Source organism: Lates calcarifer, linkage group LG10, assembly GCF_001640805.2.
Source record: "Lates calcarifer isolate ASB-BC8 linkage group LG10, TLL_Latcal_v3, whole genome shotgun sequence".
NCBI lineage: Eukaryota > Metazoa > Chordata > Actinopteri > Centropomidae > Lates > Lates calcarifer.
In genome coordinates this window covers 15,654,609-15,670,055 of record NC_066842.1, presented here as the reverse complement: position 1 = coordinate 15,670,055, position 15,447 = coordinate 15,654,609, and the positions used below count along the sequence as shown (strand labels likewise).

Below are 15,447 nucleotides of genomic sequence, written 5' to 3'. Positions count from 1 at the left end.
AACTAATTCAAACTGACAGGGATTAAAAGAGGTAAAAGTGTCTGCTGTTGGCAAAGTCTGAGATTTGTAATCTATCTTTATAGTATTGACAGACCATACAGAAGACATACAATCACTGACTAAAGTAAACAATTTGACAGTTCAGCACAAACCAGTTGCAAGTCAAACAGAATGCATACTCAGTGTCTGTACAGTGATTTTGAACACATACAGAATATTTCTTAAATACTATAGATGATACATAATATCCTCATTGAAAGAACAATATATCCTGAGCAGAGGGTTAAATACTTCAGTGAGGTAAACACACATTCAGTCTTGAAGAGCTGCAGTAAATATCTGGCTCTGTCTGTAAAGGTGTAAAGCCCCAGTGCAGTGACACAGCATTATCAATCCTGACAGTAATAACTCAGCTCCCCAGCTTCAGCGACTCGAACCAGCTTTGTGTCTTCAGTGTGACAGAGCCTCTGTCCGCCCGAGCTTTAACCCACAGGTCCTCTGGAGACGCTCCATTCATATAACCTAAAACAAATACAGGAGAGGCTCAGAGTATGTGAAGGAAACAGAACAATATGTGCTGATTCACATGCTGGAGGAGTTATTTAATTAACCATGCTGTGAGGGGTGATGTAATAAAAAATCATGGCTTACCAGTGACTGTGGTTTGGCCTTGAGCTGTGTTGTTTTCTACTCCATGCAGAGCAACCTCTGGGCTGATTTCCACTGACGTTCCACAGAGCTCCGCCCCTGTTCTTAGAGTGGATGGGACGCGCACACACACCGCTCCTACGACAGAAGAATGAGGGATAAGCTAAGGAGACAGAGAAGAAAGACAGCCGTGGTTGGTATGGTGAATATTCTCCTCATACTGTGTGTTTACCTTCCTGACTGTGAAGCTCAGCACTGCCACCCTCTCCCACATAGACATCAATGTCTCCGCTGTGAGAGGAAACCTTCAGAAAACTATTTGAACCATCTGCAAAAGCAAAGCAAGCCTCAGGTGTTTTGTTTTTATCAGCCACTGATGGTTACCATATGTGGGTCATTGTGTAATCAGTCAGCCTGCTTACCTACAACTGTATCTCCAGACTCATTCTTCACAGTGGCATTACCTTTAAATCAACAAAACACAAGCTGTTAGATTATTTAAAGTGAATGGTAGGTAAATTATAAAATATTGAACATTTGGCCAGGACACAGCCTCTGTCACAAACTGTACACATCATAAACCCACATCACTGAAGTTAGCAGCATAATTGTTTCCATGACGAGAGGCTCATCTGTATCAGGAAGAAATAAAGACTTTACGTGGGTGACACATTTTTTTCTCTTCACTTCATATCATAGAGCTGTTTGTTATCTAATCTCTCTTTCCGAGAATGATTGAGTTAACCTGTTTTTATAGCCACCCCCAAAAACAAACAACAAAGCACAGAATTAGTGATGAATTGCAACTACACTGCAGTTAAATCAGCTCTGTTGGATTGGAGCCCAGTGTTCCTGACGTACCGAAGTCCTGCTTCACCAGCCACATTAACACAACCCAGCTGTGTCACAATGACTCATGTACAGTGGAGGGTTTTGAACATTTTGACACCAGACTCCAGTGCGACCTGCACTATTAACAGGTTCTTTTGGTCGTAGAGTGGGACAGCTGATAACTGTAGAGGTCTCACACTTCCTGTCCCGTGTCCTTCAGTAAGATTGTGACCCCAAATTCTTTCCAGTATGCGTAGAAATAGGAAAGATTTGTGTAAAATAGCAGTATGTATAGATATTGAGAGATAAGATTTTTTTTTCACTTTTTAAACAAGGAAATAAGATTTAACAGAGAAAACTTACTTGGTAAGGTGGAGATTTTTTGCTGTGTTCAGGATGTTAAATCTTAATCTAATCCACAATATTTCACTCTGACATGTAGTGGGATAGAAGTGTACTTCAAAAGTACCTCAAAATTGTACAAGTACAGTATTTCAGTAAATGCACTTATAGTTACTTTCCACCACTGATTATTGCACAGCAAGCACAGATGAGGACATACAGTGTAGATGCTGTGGTAAAGATGAGGGGTGGATGTTGCTGTTTTCTCACCATGTACATGTCCCAGTTCTACTCTCCCAGAGCAGGAGAAGATGCAGCTGGACTCAGCGTAGATGGCTTTGACCTTCAGAAGGCCGTGCTCTGTTGAAACATTCATCTTGGTGCCCTGGAGCTTCTTGACATCCACTGCCTGCAAACACACACATCACTGGTCACTACACAGGGCCGAAGCCAGGTGATGTATGATTTAAACTTTTTTTTTCAGATTTATCTCCTCATGCACATGCTCTAAACACATTTAGATGAATTATATATTCAGGCTTCTGCTGCCCCCTAATGTCTGCTGAGTGTGAGACCAACAAGTACCAAGTAAAAACACTGTCCTCCTTACACTGTCTCCACATGCGCTGATGTCCACATTACCGTGGATGGTGCCCACACCCGTGATGTGTCCGCCACTGGACTGCACCTCGACCTGATGACCCTGAGGTACAACAACAAACAGACAGAGAGAGGAGTAGGATGACGAGTCAGAGGGTGTTTAGGATCCTAACACCTGCTCCTGTGGGTAGGAAGCTGTTATAGGAGACACTGCTATGGGTTTTGAGACCATACTTTTTTCACACATACCAGCCAATATTGAGTCTTTGGAGATATGCCTCATTAAGGAGGATAGTATGGGATTTAGTGGGTGGTTTGATAGCTGCATGCAGCCAGTCAGATACAGATAATATGGGCTATGACATATCAGTGCATCCCTATTTATTAGTATTCTAAGCATTAGTTTATGTTGTCTTGCCACCACCTACCTTGACAGAGTGCAGCAAACAGTTGCCTCTCTCTGTTTGCACCTTGCAGATGTCACACTCCATTTTCTTCACGTTCACGTTGCCTTTTCCTTGAGTGGTAATGAAGAGATCTGACAAAAAGACACATTGTCAGGCTCTGTTGTAGAAATCCAGTTTTACAATAAGTGAGAGGTCATTTTCATCCAGAGGACACTCACTGCTTTTGATAGGTGCCGCCAGGTCAATCGACACGCTGCTGTTCACCTTTTCAGCAGAGATGAGCAGCTCTTTGCTCTGATCATCGTAGCGGACGTGTAGGTGATCCAGACTGACCGTCTCCTCCTGCTCGGTGTCTGCTCCGTGCACCGCGATGAAGGCTCGGTCAGCCTCCGGGAAGGCGTGCGGGTCCAGCGGGCAGATGGAGATGCTGCAGGCCAGCCGTGCCCGCACCGTGCTGAAGGGGCTCACCTCCAGAGCCCACTGCCTCAGAGGCTGCTTTACCTCCTCATGGGTCGGAGACCTGGCGGGGGTCGAGATAGAGAAAGACCGTGAAGTGTGGAGAGGACACCGGGAGGTTACGAGAGTCCCGGGGCTGACTGTGAGGGACCAGCAGCGGAGAAGTCCGACACACCCCCGCTGACCTGCTGAACCCAGAAACATGTCGGTCACCTCCCGGTTAACCAGCTCATCCACACTTTACTGTTTCAGCTAACTATCAACACAAACCACTAAACTGATCACGCTGCCATTCAGTCAACATGGACTGTCACAGCGCTGTCAAGTTTGTGTAACATTGATACAACTAGACTACACTTCCGGTACGAGTTTTCAGACTAAAAGCGACGTCTACAATTTACAACTTGACTATAACTTAACATTTTCAATCTGAGCAAAAAAACCAAGTGTATGTTCTGTCCAGTATCAGCGAGTTCTCTAAAAATAAATAATTTAAATTGGAGAGTATAGAGAAGGTGTTACAAAACAAAACAATAGGAAAAGAGAAAATAAAAGTTCACTCAGTCTAAGATTCAAGATTCAAGAAACTTTATTTATCCCGAGGGAAATTGCTGTGCACCAGTTGCAATACAGAGGTGGAAAAGCAATACAGCGTGAAAAGAGAGTAGGAATAAAGCTAATAAAATAAAGGCTAACATAAAATACATAAACAAATAGTTAAATCAACAAATGCCACAAAGATTACAATAACGTAGGTATATACAATCTACAACAATATGAACTGTAATTTAGTAGCATAGTTGGAATAAAATAAGTACAAGAACAAGAAGTAAAGTGATACTAAAAACACACCCATTGTTGAAATGCTGTTATATTGTTATATGTTCGGGGATTTGTTGTTAATACAAACACTTTTTTTTCCCCTTCGTGTATATATCTTATACCTTCACAGCATGTTTTCAATTTGAACTTTCAAGGCCTTGGTTTATTTTCTATGTTGAAAAGACTTAGGTCAGGGATTGTGACACAGGGACCTTGTTCAAGACCATGCTGTAAGATAAAGAAAATAAAGCAGAGACCACTGCAATGCCCTTATCATATCAGTTGATATTGTGCTTTAAAAGTGCATATTCCCTTCACATTTTTAATTTATTTAGCAAAAACTAGTTCGTACTTTAAGTCTGGAGCTTTCTGAGTCTAAGAACTAGAGGGCAGAGGGCTCCAGTTGCCCAGTTGATAATCCAGGATCATAAAAAACACACAAACAAGCACTGAGGAATTTTGGATGAAAACACTGCTCTGAAGAGAGGATCCACAAACCAGCTACATGTCTAATCATTGCCATACAAACGCCTTATCCATTTTTTTGTTTGTTTGCTTTTATGTTGGAAGCAAATATTTACTTCCAGTCTCAATTTGCGTTACTGTAGTTAACTTGACAGACCGGATGTATAGTCTTGTGTAAACCTAGCGCCCCCCACCCCCACGCCCGTATCGTTTTGTCCAATCATGAGGCCTATGTAAGACACGTCATTCTTTCTGCAAAGGCTGTAGGGAATTTGAGTCTTCAAACATTTATGTGCGTCCAAAGTTCCACAGGATGGTGCAGAGTGAGCGTAACCTGTTAGTGGATTTACTGATCATTTGTACTTTAATTAATTACAGTATTTTGTACATTTATCAATTACAGCAGGTAAAACACAAACGCAAGTCTTTATGTAAATTCATTTTATTCATCTTATATAAACATCCCAAACAGCTTCAATCAACCATCGACTGGCCTTCCAGTACTGTTATAAAAATATCAGTCTCTGCTTCATACACGTCACATTCAGACTCTAGAAAAATAACTCTTCACAAGAGGATTTCTCTCTCTCGTCATTGGATAAGTTCCACTCTCAAAAATTTTATGTATTAATATTAAAAGGTTATAAAAATGATACTGTGTATAACCTTTGTAACTATGTACATCCTCAGCTATTGTCATATTAACCTGTAAACCAAACAGTAGGTTATTGCAAAACAAACACCACAAGGCGGCAGCCTTGTGTTAATGGTGTGAAATAACTTTGTGGAGAGAATAATAGGTTTTATTTAAACTGTTAGGAACAGTGTAGGAGCTTATGGTTGAAGTTAGTAGTTACAGCCTTTGTTTTTTTGTTTTTATTTTGTTTTCAAACATGCCCTGGCAGAGAGACAGCTCATGGTGCAAAGCCTTTTGGTCTGATCATCATCCTGACAGCTTTGAAGGACCGTCTGTCATTGGTGGGGTAATACTCTGTAGATATGTTATGCCACGTCCCCCAGAAAATCCCATCCCGGACTCCCGTATACTTCCCCACGTAGTACCTCCCGTTGAGGTTTGCAGCCATGCAGGCGTCAAACCACCACCCGGAGCTGTAGTAGGCCCCGCAGTTCCCGGATGGATAGCGGTCATTGTCCCTGTCCGGGGTGGTGAACGGCTTGTTGTTGTGATCGTAGCTTTTGCTGAAGCGAAGAGCATCACCCGCGGTACCAGAGTAACCTCCGACCGTCAGCCTGTAGCGCTGACGCTCACTCGCCACCTTGAACTGCTCGTACTCCGCGTACTCCATCACTCCGTCAAAGTCCTCCAGCTCTACCCGCAGCACCATGTCTCGGTCCCGGGTCAGCAGGTGGATCATATTATTACCCAGCCAAAACTCCCCCCCGTCCAGCTCCCCGAAGCCTGATCTGTACTCAGCCCATGTGCGGTTGAAGCTCACGCTGCCGTCCTGTCTGCGCTGCAGCACGGTCCACCCCCCACCACCCAGCTCCATGTCACAGTAGACCGAGAAGCTTTTGCTGCGGATGTCAGGGGTCACCAGGTACACCCTGCTCGTTGTTTCTCCTCGGAGTAGGTGGTCTGAGCAGTCTCTCTTCACCACGGTGACTGCAGAGAAGGAAAATTGAAGAGAGAATATTAAAACTTTTTTTTTTTTTTAATGAAAACTTCCCCTCAATATCCTCCTAAACTTTAGGGCCTAAAGCAAGCTAGCCCTTCTTCATTTAGGAAATGCTCCTACTAAAGTCCTGCTTCTGCTCATATCTCGCAGGTGAAATTGTCATTGCAGCTGGGATGAAGCCGTGAAATGTGTTAGATGAGGTCAACAGGTCAGTGCAGAACTACATTTCCATGTTTATTAATGTGTGTGAAACCTCTCTAGGTGGACCTCCACGGTAGATACATGTACAGCTTTTAAGATAAATGTTTTTTAGTCTGAGTTTTCTACAGTATCTACAGTACGCTGAATAAATGGGACAGTCATCTTGATCTACACCTGTTACTGAGTGACAAACACAGTGTTTGAATTACAGTGAATCCATAAGGGTAATTCAATGCCAAAATATTCATTTACTGTGAGCCACGCTGCTCTAAAGTTTGTTTGTAAACTGTTAGTCTATGCATACTTGTGGTTTTATCCCTAATCACCACACATATATTTTGCACACACCTGCAGATTCCTCCTTTGACAAATAATAGCCATGATGTATGGCACAAAGATGATCTCACACACTGCATAATTACATGATCTTTTTTTTTTTAATATGAGGATCATTAGATCTTACCGTGTGGGCCTCTTACTTAAAATCCTTTCAGCTCAGGTCATACCAATTTGCTTTTTTAGTGAGTAATATAATTATAAGGCACTCAAACACTAATGTACAACAGTTCTTCAGCAGCTTTTTCTCAGTCTAACTATTGTGATGTAATGTCACCAGAAGACAGTAGATTTTTGTGAGATTGGTCGTAAATTTTCAAAGTTGCATGTGCTTCTCTCCTGGAATTCATTTGCATTTAACTATTTTATGAAGAAATAGAAAGATTAAATTATTGTACGTATTATTTGCTGCCGTACATGGTACGATCACAAGGAGAAAACTCAACCAAAAACTGTGACCATATGAAACAATATCTCTTGCCTTTAGATGGTATCCGCATCAGTGGTTTGCTGTCAGGCCTGCCGCCTCTCTGGTTGTCCTCTGGGTTCTCTTTTGGACGTCTGTCCAGTGATCTTCCATTTGGATTGAGGCTGTTATTAAGGAAAGCAGCCACCTGGTTGATTTTCACACGCAGCTCACGTGCACTGGGAGTGGAAGACTCGGCAGCCAGGGGCTCAGGGCCAGAGGTGGCCGGGGTTGTCGACCTGAAGTCAGGGCTGAGTGTGGTAGTTTGGATGCTGGGAGAAGGGACTGGAATCATCATTTTGTCTGAATCTGGAGTTTGTCCAGGTGCTGTTTCCTCCACATTGTGAAGTACCTTAGCTTGTAAGCTGGAGTCAGTATTTGAATCTAGATTTAGCTTTGTGGATCCTGGACTGGAGCTAGGGATAACACTCGGGAGGATCCCGCGGATAATATTGTTTGGTTTTGTTGTCATTGGGATCGATGATGGTTGACCGGCTGTTTGTGGCCTCAGATCAGACGTAATCCTGCTGCTTGGGCTTATTGTGAAGCCTTCGGGGAGGGTGTAAAGGAAAGGGAGGGGTCCAGTCTCCAGGCTTTTAGAGGTCTTTGGACCCAGAGTGATAGTTTTCTTTGTGCTGGGGCTGAACTCTGTGTCCCCCGGGGGATGAGTCACTTCAGCAGTCTGTTTTATGGGGCCAGATGTAGGTGGCATGTCAGTTTGAGAATTTTGGATGCCATCTGAAGTTGTCCCGCTGATATGAGGAGGATCTAAATCTGTTTTGGTCTTTGGGCTTTGAACAGATGTTGCTCCTGGCTTGAGTGTAGGTCCGGTTGGTGGTCTGTGTCTGGGGGGAGGCCTTGGTTTGGAGGTTCTGTTGGATTCTGCTTTAGGGATTTCATCAGGCATAGATTTTGGGTTAAGCTTAGGCATCTGGCCTGGCCGAGGTGTTCTAAGACCCTGATTTGTCTGTGGTACTTGGCCAGGTTTAGGCTTAACATTTGGTTTAGTCTTTCGGTCTGTTGAAGGATCTGGATTTTGGTAAAGTTTAGGTATGTGGCCAGAATTTGGGATGTCCTCCTTGGGTTTAGGCTTCTGATCAGGGGGTTTATTAATACGATCAAGTGGAAGCTTTTGTCCAGGTGTTGAGTCTTGGTCAGAGTTTGGCTCAGGAGAAGGATTTTCATCAGCATTTCCTATGAAATCTGTTTCAGACGTTTGGTTAGGTTTTGGTGTGAGTCTAGCTGTTTCACTTCTTTCAGATTCAGGCCCTTGAACAGGTGTGTAATGTTGGTTTGGTTCAGATCTTTGATCAGGTTTTTTTCCTTCACTTTTCAGCTTTTTCTCAGGTTTTTGCTTCGGGCCAGGCTTCTGGGTTTTAAGAGGATGGTGTGGCTTTTCCTCTGGTTTTGAGTTTTGATTAATAGCTGTGATCTCAACAGATTCAGGCTCTTGATCAGGCAGAGGATCTTTGTCAGTTACAGGTCCTTGATGAGATGTTGGCTTTTGAAAAGATACTTTGCTTTGATCAGTTGTGCGGCCTCTGTCATGTTTAGGATTGTTTTTCAGATTTTCATCAGTAGTTAGATGGTCAGGTGGAGCTCTCTGGTCAGGTTTTGGAGTTTGGACTTGTTGAGGGACTTTGCCAGGTTTAGGTTTCTGGTCAGCTGTGGGTTTTTGTTGAGAAGGTTTCTGTTTTTGGTTGTGTTTTGTTTTTTTGTCAGACAAAGGAGCTCGGTCAGGTTTACGGTCATTCTTGGGATTTTTTAGCTTTTGGTTTGCTTCGGGTTTAATTCCAGGTTTATGTTTTTCACCGGGCTTTGGTCCTCGGCCTGGTGGAGGTTTCGTTCCTGTCTTGGTATTTGAGCTGATGTTCTTTTTAGCTGTCCAATGGCTGTTGTCTTTGACTCCTGGGAATGTAGTTGTGTATAAATTCTGACTGGGAGATGGGGTGGTTGAAGTTGAGCTAACTCGACCCTGGAAGCCTGCCCCAGGTCTCGGACCAGTTGTGGAGGTGAACCTGGTGGCACCATCAGTTATCTGTGGTCTGGAGCCTCCCAGTGTGCTTATTGTGGCTGTTGTTGTTGGTCTACTTGTGGCCCTAAAGCCTGCCTCTGCATCAGGGCGTGGCCGCTCAGAAACAGCAGCTACTTCAATGTCTGTGCTTTGGGTTGGTACTTCATAATCAGCAGTCGTCATCCCCTGATTGACATCTGTGATCACATGTGAAGTGGACAAAGGAGGAGATGGAAGACTTGACGTAATGGTTGTAGCTTCATTTGAGTCCATGGAGTCATGTCTTGGAGCTAAACTAATGGTAGACTGAGGAGTCGGGCTGATTGAAACAAAGTCTGTCCTCTGAATTGCTTTGTTGGATGCTAATTCTCCATCACTGTCTCTCTGTACACTCTGGACCCTTTTCTCTCCTTCTGTTTTGATCTCCTTTTCCGTCCCTCTGTCCTCCTCCTCCTCCTCCCTCTCCCCCTGTTTTATAGTTTTCTCTTTTTCTGCTCGCCCGATGCTTTCAGTCTGTTTTGGTTTCTCATTATTTCGCTCCACTTTTATTCCCTTTTCTATTTCCTTTTTCCTCTCCTCCCTCTGCTGTTTTCTCACCTTATTTGTATGCTCATCACGGCCCTCAGACATCTTTATTTCATCACTGCCCCTGTCTTCTTCAGTTTGGGTCTTTTTGTCTGTTTCCTTTGTTTCATCCCGCCACACGTGATGGTCACTTTCTTCTGTTTTCTCCTTTTTTTTGATATCAGCATCTGTCTTTCTCTCTTTTCCACTGTCTCTTTCCAACTCTCGATCCCCCTTTGAATCCCCCTTTCTGTCTTTATTTCTTTCTGTCACTGTCTCTCTGTTATTTTTTTCAACAACCTTCTCTCTTGCCATATATACTATTTTCTCATTTCCACCAGCAGTTGGCACCTTTGCCTGTCCCAATTTGTCCTTTCCTTTTGCCCCCTCTGTCTGGGTTTTTCCATCTTTTTCTGCCATTTCTTTTAAGGTTTCTGCTTTCTCATTTTCTTTTACGACCCCTTTATCACTCACTCTCTCTGCTTCCCATTTCTTTCCCCCTCTCTCTACCAAAATTGTTCTTTTTTCGGACTCAGTGTCACTATCCCCTTCCCTATCCTCTTCCACTTTAATTCCGTCTGTTCCACACTCCTGTCTATGATCTTTTAGTCCCCCAGGGTTTCTCTCATTCACCCAGTTCCTCTCATCCTCTTGTCTATCTGTGCCTTCATTCAGCTTCACATGCTCTCTTTGCCTTCCACACTCTCTCTCAGTTTGGCTTACTGTACAATCTGCACACATCTCCCTCAGTTGATCCACATTGTCCTTCAGCTTCTGCAGATCCTTCATGATCTTCTCCAGCTCCCTGAGCTGCTTTGGCAAATGAACAGTCAGCGGTGGCAGGCTGAAAAGGTAGGGGCACATGTTCTCATCCTGCCCCTGTCTGCACGGCTGCTCAAGTCGCAGAGTTGCAGCGCAGGGCCCAAATCCCGTGTCCTCCAGGAGGTCTCCTTCATCAGAGTCTGCTGTGGTCCAAGAGAGGCTGGAGAGGGCCAGCAGGGTCCCGCATACGCACAGCACTGTTAACCTCATTGCGTCCTGAGAGTGAAGAGTGAAGGGAGAGGAGGGAGCGAGTGTAAAAAAAGATCCACCTCAGTTTGTGAAGCTCAGTGACAGCGAGAGGAGGAGGTAAGGTGGGAGGGAGAAGAGGAGGGAGGGAGAACTGATGGAACTGTTGGGTGGAAAGCGAGCCTGTGAGAGAAATGAGGAACGAGACACTTTGAGAAGGGAACAGGTGAAAAAAAAAGACAGAGAGAGAGAGAGAGAGAGGAGGATTGTGAGGATGTACTTCTCGGTAGATGGTGTCTCTGAGATAATGGATGATAAGAATGACGCATGAGGGAATGGTCAAATATTTTTTAGTTAATAATATAAGCAGAATTAATCTTAACAGTTAGAATCAGTCATGGAAAGGCACAGACTGTGAAGCCTTAGATAGCATGTGCCTTATTGTAATCCTATTATTACTTTCCAATTTATCCTCATTCTAATCACATCATTTAATGAACACCATTTGTAATGCATTCTCACTCCATGCTGTAATGATAAGTATATCATGGCCTTCAGTATGCATGTGTGTCACAGTTGCTTTGGCAGGCGCTTCCCCAGCTTCCTGTCAGTGGGTCCACAAACATGTGAAGGACAGATGCGACAGGTCAAAATATGCATTTGAAGCAAAATATTGGCTGCTGGGCCAGAGCCAAGAGTTTGTTCCTCAGATTTGTAAGGACATATTTCATTCTACTGTAAGCTGTGTGGTTTAACTCAGCTCCTGAGTAATGGAAGTCAGGAATGTCAGATTTATACTCGATTCAAATGCAATGCCATGGGGAGAGAAATTTCTTGTGTAGTATTGACTTTATTTGGACAGCGCTAATCCTCGGCAAGTGTGGAGAATCAGTGAGGCAATCTCTGGGTGGAGAGGCTAATCACACTGTGTACAGACTGCAAGTTCATCTACAATTGGGCCTTTTAGCTAAGTCATTGTGTCCACATATAGTCAGGGGAAGAAAGAAAGAGAAAAAACACAGTCACATGAACTAAATGAGGCATCTGCTTGGCAGGGAGTTTAGATAATGAGGCTTTAGTTTCTCAGACAGGGTGTAAATGTCAGTCCCGCCACAGGATGCGAGATATGAGTGATAGCATGTAATACCTGCGTTTGATGTTTTGGAAATCTGTCCATTTTTAATGCTTGTTAGACCACTTAAATTGTCTTATTTTTAGACTGTGATGAAACACAACCCCTGTGCATTTTTGTTCTCTGTCTCTTTCAGTGGACAGTTGCTCGGAGCTGAAGAGATTTCTCAGCTGTCTTTTAATAATGACAAAGGAAACCATTTGTTTAGGGAGAGGACTGTGGGAAACATCAGGTTAGGGATGAAAAATGAGTTAAGGTGGAAGAAAAAGGGTTCAATATAGTTCACAGCTACTTGTGGAGTAATGATACCTTGTAAGAGCATGACAACTTTAAATAGTGCAGTTTGTTGAAATGCTCAAGTTCAGTTGAGTTCAGTTTTTCACTTTAGAAAATAAGCTTTAATATGTTTCAACTAGGCTATAAAGGCCACTAGACTATATTTAGCCCTTGTAGCCCATGCACATGTACAGTAGCTATATCCAACCCGACTTTACATTTCAACCCTTCCTCTATGCTAATGCAGTTATGAGCTCATTTGACATTTGACGAGTGCTGGCAGGATAAAAGCTAGGAATAAGAATCTTTTCACCTTTCACAGTCACTTCAACACTTACAGCGGGAAATAGTGTGAGAGAAATGTTTACACTCTCGAGAGACGTCTGTCTGAACACTAGGCTGCCTTGATTTATTATCATCCAGCCACATCTTTTACAACACAGCCAAGCATAAATCTCAGACAGTCGCTGCTCAGCCACGGCAAACTAACCTGATGCACAGAGAATCAGATAGATAGAAACAGGCTGATCGAGGTTAATGGGGTCGATTCGTTTGATAGCAGTCAATCTAAATGAATCTGTTCTGTACTCGACAGCCTCTATTATTCCCAATAACACCCACACTCCTGGCTTTACCCATTTATGGACAGCAGGTTTTTTTTCTCCTCAGGGTGCCCTCCAGGGATACAGTGTTTTGAATTCCCCTAGTGAGCTGGCTTGGCCTGCTCTCTGTCCTGGATCGTGTAAACACTGTGGTTTTTTTCCATACAGACTAGAACAAACATCTGACCATCAGTCCAGCTTTGCTGCCTGGGCTTCCTGGCAGACCACTTCATCTCCATCCACTTTGGGCAGGGGAGCCAGTGTCGTCGGTCATGTCTGTTATGTGCATAAGTGTCCCATTTCCAACTGAACTGGAGCGAACCCAACGACTGTTGTGGTGCAGCGCCAGCCTCTTGTAATACCACACTCAGTCTGCCTGCCTGGAGGTATAAACCTACCTGGAAAATATTATTCTACTGACTCACTGTTTGCATGCTGAGAACAAATAAACATATTAATTTAGCAAAGTGGTTACATGATACAACACCTGCCTTAATCCTGTGGATCAGTTTAAAGTTAAAGCGTCACTCCTCGTCTCCCTCATAGACACACACACTCATATTCACATGAAGTGTCTGTTGCCAATTCCTTAATTCTTTAGTAACTGAGACATTCCTTTGCCATGTGTGAGAATGTTTTTCATCGGTCAATTGACTGATAGTGATTCTTAAAAAATGAAACAACCAAGTGTCCCTCACATCTGGGCTGGATTTCCTACAGCTAGCCAACACCAGATAACGTCAGGTCAATTTATTTCTATTCCAAAAGCCTGGACTTCATTAAGACATTGTTTGAAATTTATATTTAAGAATCCTTGTCCTGATGAAGGATATGGAAAGCAGGCGTAACATGGGAACGGGTTATCGGCTGCTGTCACCTCCTGCCCAAAGGGACTGAGGGGAGGTGGGGACATTTTTGAGATGCTGGGCATGCACAAGAAATAAACGTGTGTTTTTCCATCACAGAGGAGATTATTTTACATCTTTAGTGTATCTTTTGTAGTAAACTTTCTATAAAGCTATCTATTAACATTAAATTGAAGCTATTTTGTTTTCCATCAGATCATGTCCTGATGTTCATACTGAATGGATTTGTGCTGCATTCTGTATATTTCCCAGCTGTGGTTAATAGAAACCATACAGAGTACACAGTGGAGAGTAGATGTAGATGCACAGAAAGGTGTGACTGAGTGTATCACAAAAACCCCAGTTTAGTGACCCTGTACCAATTCTACAATAATATTTAATGGAGACTTCGGGCTGATACAAGTGATTCAGTAGAATAACGTGCTTTATTATTCAGAATAATAAAGAATAATAAAGGTCAGTGGTAGAGGAAGAGATTCAGATCCTTTACTTGAGAAAAAGTAACAATACCACACTGAGGACATATTCTATAACAAGTAAAACATAAAAGTACAATTGTTATTTGTAAAATGTGTCTCACAAGTACAAGTAGAAAAATTCTTGTGTTATATTCTTAAATATCGCATTGTTAGCTTATTATCACTGATGCAATAATGTGAAAGTAGTGTTTTACTGTAGTAGCTGGTTGAGGTGGAACCAGTTATATATATTTATATACTGTCAGTTTAATTGTGAACAATGTGTCATCTGTTATAAGATCACCATATGTTGAGGAGGTAAAATCTTAACCTGCAAACTAGCTAAAGCTGTCCAATGTAATACAGTAAAAACTACAATACCCCCCTCTGAACTGTGGTGGAGCAGAAGTATTTAAGTGGTATAAAATGGAAAAAATGTACAAGTACCTGAAATTTGTATTTGAGTATAGTACTTGAGTAAAGGTACTTTCCACTGATGCTTAAAGTGCAATAAAGGATTATTCTCTTTGCACGGCCTCTTGTTACAGGAACATAAAATAACCTTTACTTTATTATCCTGCAAACTGTGTCCTCTTCTCTATAGCAACTGTTAAAGTGTCATTGCTCAGTGTAGCATTCACCCGATGAACAATTTGGGTCAAAAGAAATAAACAAATCTCATTTTAGAGTAAGCCAATGTCAGCACTGATGAACACTGTGTACACTACCTTTCCAATCTCCCTGGCAGATTAAGACTCCTACTTTAGAGGCTGCAGATACGGTCGAGAGGAGTGTATAAATGGATGTGGACTGAGAGAGAGAGAAATGACCATTTGACAGGGTAGCTGGGAGAAATGTAATTTTCCACATTGTTGCAGGATTTGTTTCTGTTTTCTGTCATAACAAAAAGCTAGCTTTCATCCAATACTAGTATGTTATGAAAGTCAGCATTTAGGCATTGAAATTTTAATCACATAATGTTGACATTAAATGAATAATAGTGCGTAGGTCTTGGATGTAATAAAACCAGTGACTAACCAAGTCTTGTTGTGCAATAGAAGTACAAAAACACTTTCAACGACACCTCCCAACATTTGTGAGAGAGTGTGTGTGTGTGTGTGTGTGTGTGTGGGGGGGGGGGGGGTGCAGGAGCCCAAATGATACAGCTGCTAGGGTCAGTGAACTGATGATTTTCGCAGAGGAAAAATGCTCCTCAGTATATTTCCATCACTACACTGCCACCTAGAGACATTTTAAGAAATATCTCGGAATATACACCTTTGCAACTGATAAACCCATAAGAAAACTTTGATAAA

The 15,447-nt window shown here is 42.7% G+C and overlaps 2 protein-coding genes and 1 long non-coding RNA gene across 4 annotated transcripts; 1 reads left to right on the top strand and 2 right to left on the bottom strand.

The window, feature by feature from the left end:
* Positions 1-58: 58 nt before the first annotated feature.
* fam185a (family with sequence similarity 185 member A) lies at positions 59-4,385 on the bottom strand. 2 transcript variants are annotated; one of them, XM_018663965.2, is made up of 8 exons: positions 3,047-4,350; positions 2,850-2,959; positions 2,432-2,524; positions 2,092-2,230; positions 1,071-1,112; positions 881-976; positions 652-786; positions 59-522 (listed from the first exon to the last, which is right to left on the bottom strand). In XM_018663965.2, the coding sequence occupies exons 1-8, from the start codon at positions 3,486-3,488 to the stop codon at positions 410-412; spliced, it is 1,170 nt and encodes a 389-aa protein (XP_018519481.1). In that variant the 5' UTR covers positions 3,489-4,350; the 3' UTR covers positions 59-409. The 2 variants fall into 2 exon arrangements, with proteins under 2 accessions (XP_018519481.1, XP_050929400.1); XM_051073443.1 differs by lacking the exon at positions 881-976 and having other exon boundaries at positions 344-522; positions 652-811; positions 3,047-4,385.
* LOC108875216 (uncharacterized) lies at positions 2,477-15,155 on the top strand. Its single transcript, XR_001959837.2, has 3 exons — positions 2,477-2,608; positions 6,359-6,416; positions 12,976-15,155. It is a non-coding gene; the product is annotated as an uncharacterized LOC108875216 (long non-coding RNA).
* On the bottom strand, positions 4,998-12,969 carry LOC108875202 (proteoglycan 4). The gene is made up of 2 exons (XM_018663957.2): positions 7,227-12,969; positions 4,998-6,195 (listed from the first exon to the last, which is right to left on the bottom strand). The coding sequence occupies exons 1-2, from the start codon at positions 10,819-10,821 to the stop codon at positions 5,486-5,488; spliced, it is 4,305 nt and encodes a 1,434-aa protein (XP_018519473.1). The 5' UTR covers positions 10,822-12,969; the 3' UTR covers positions 4,998-5,485.
* Positions 15,156-15,447: the final 292 nt, after the last annotated feature.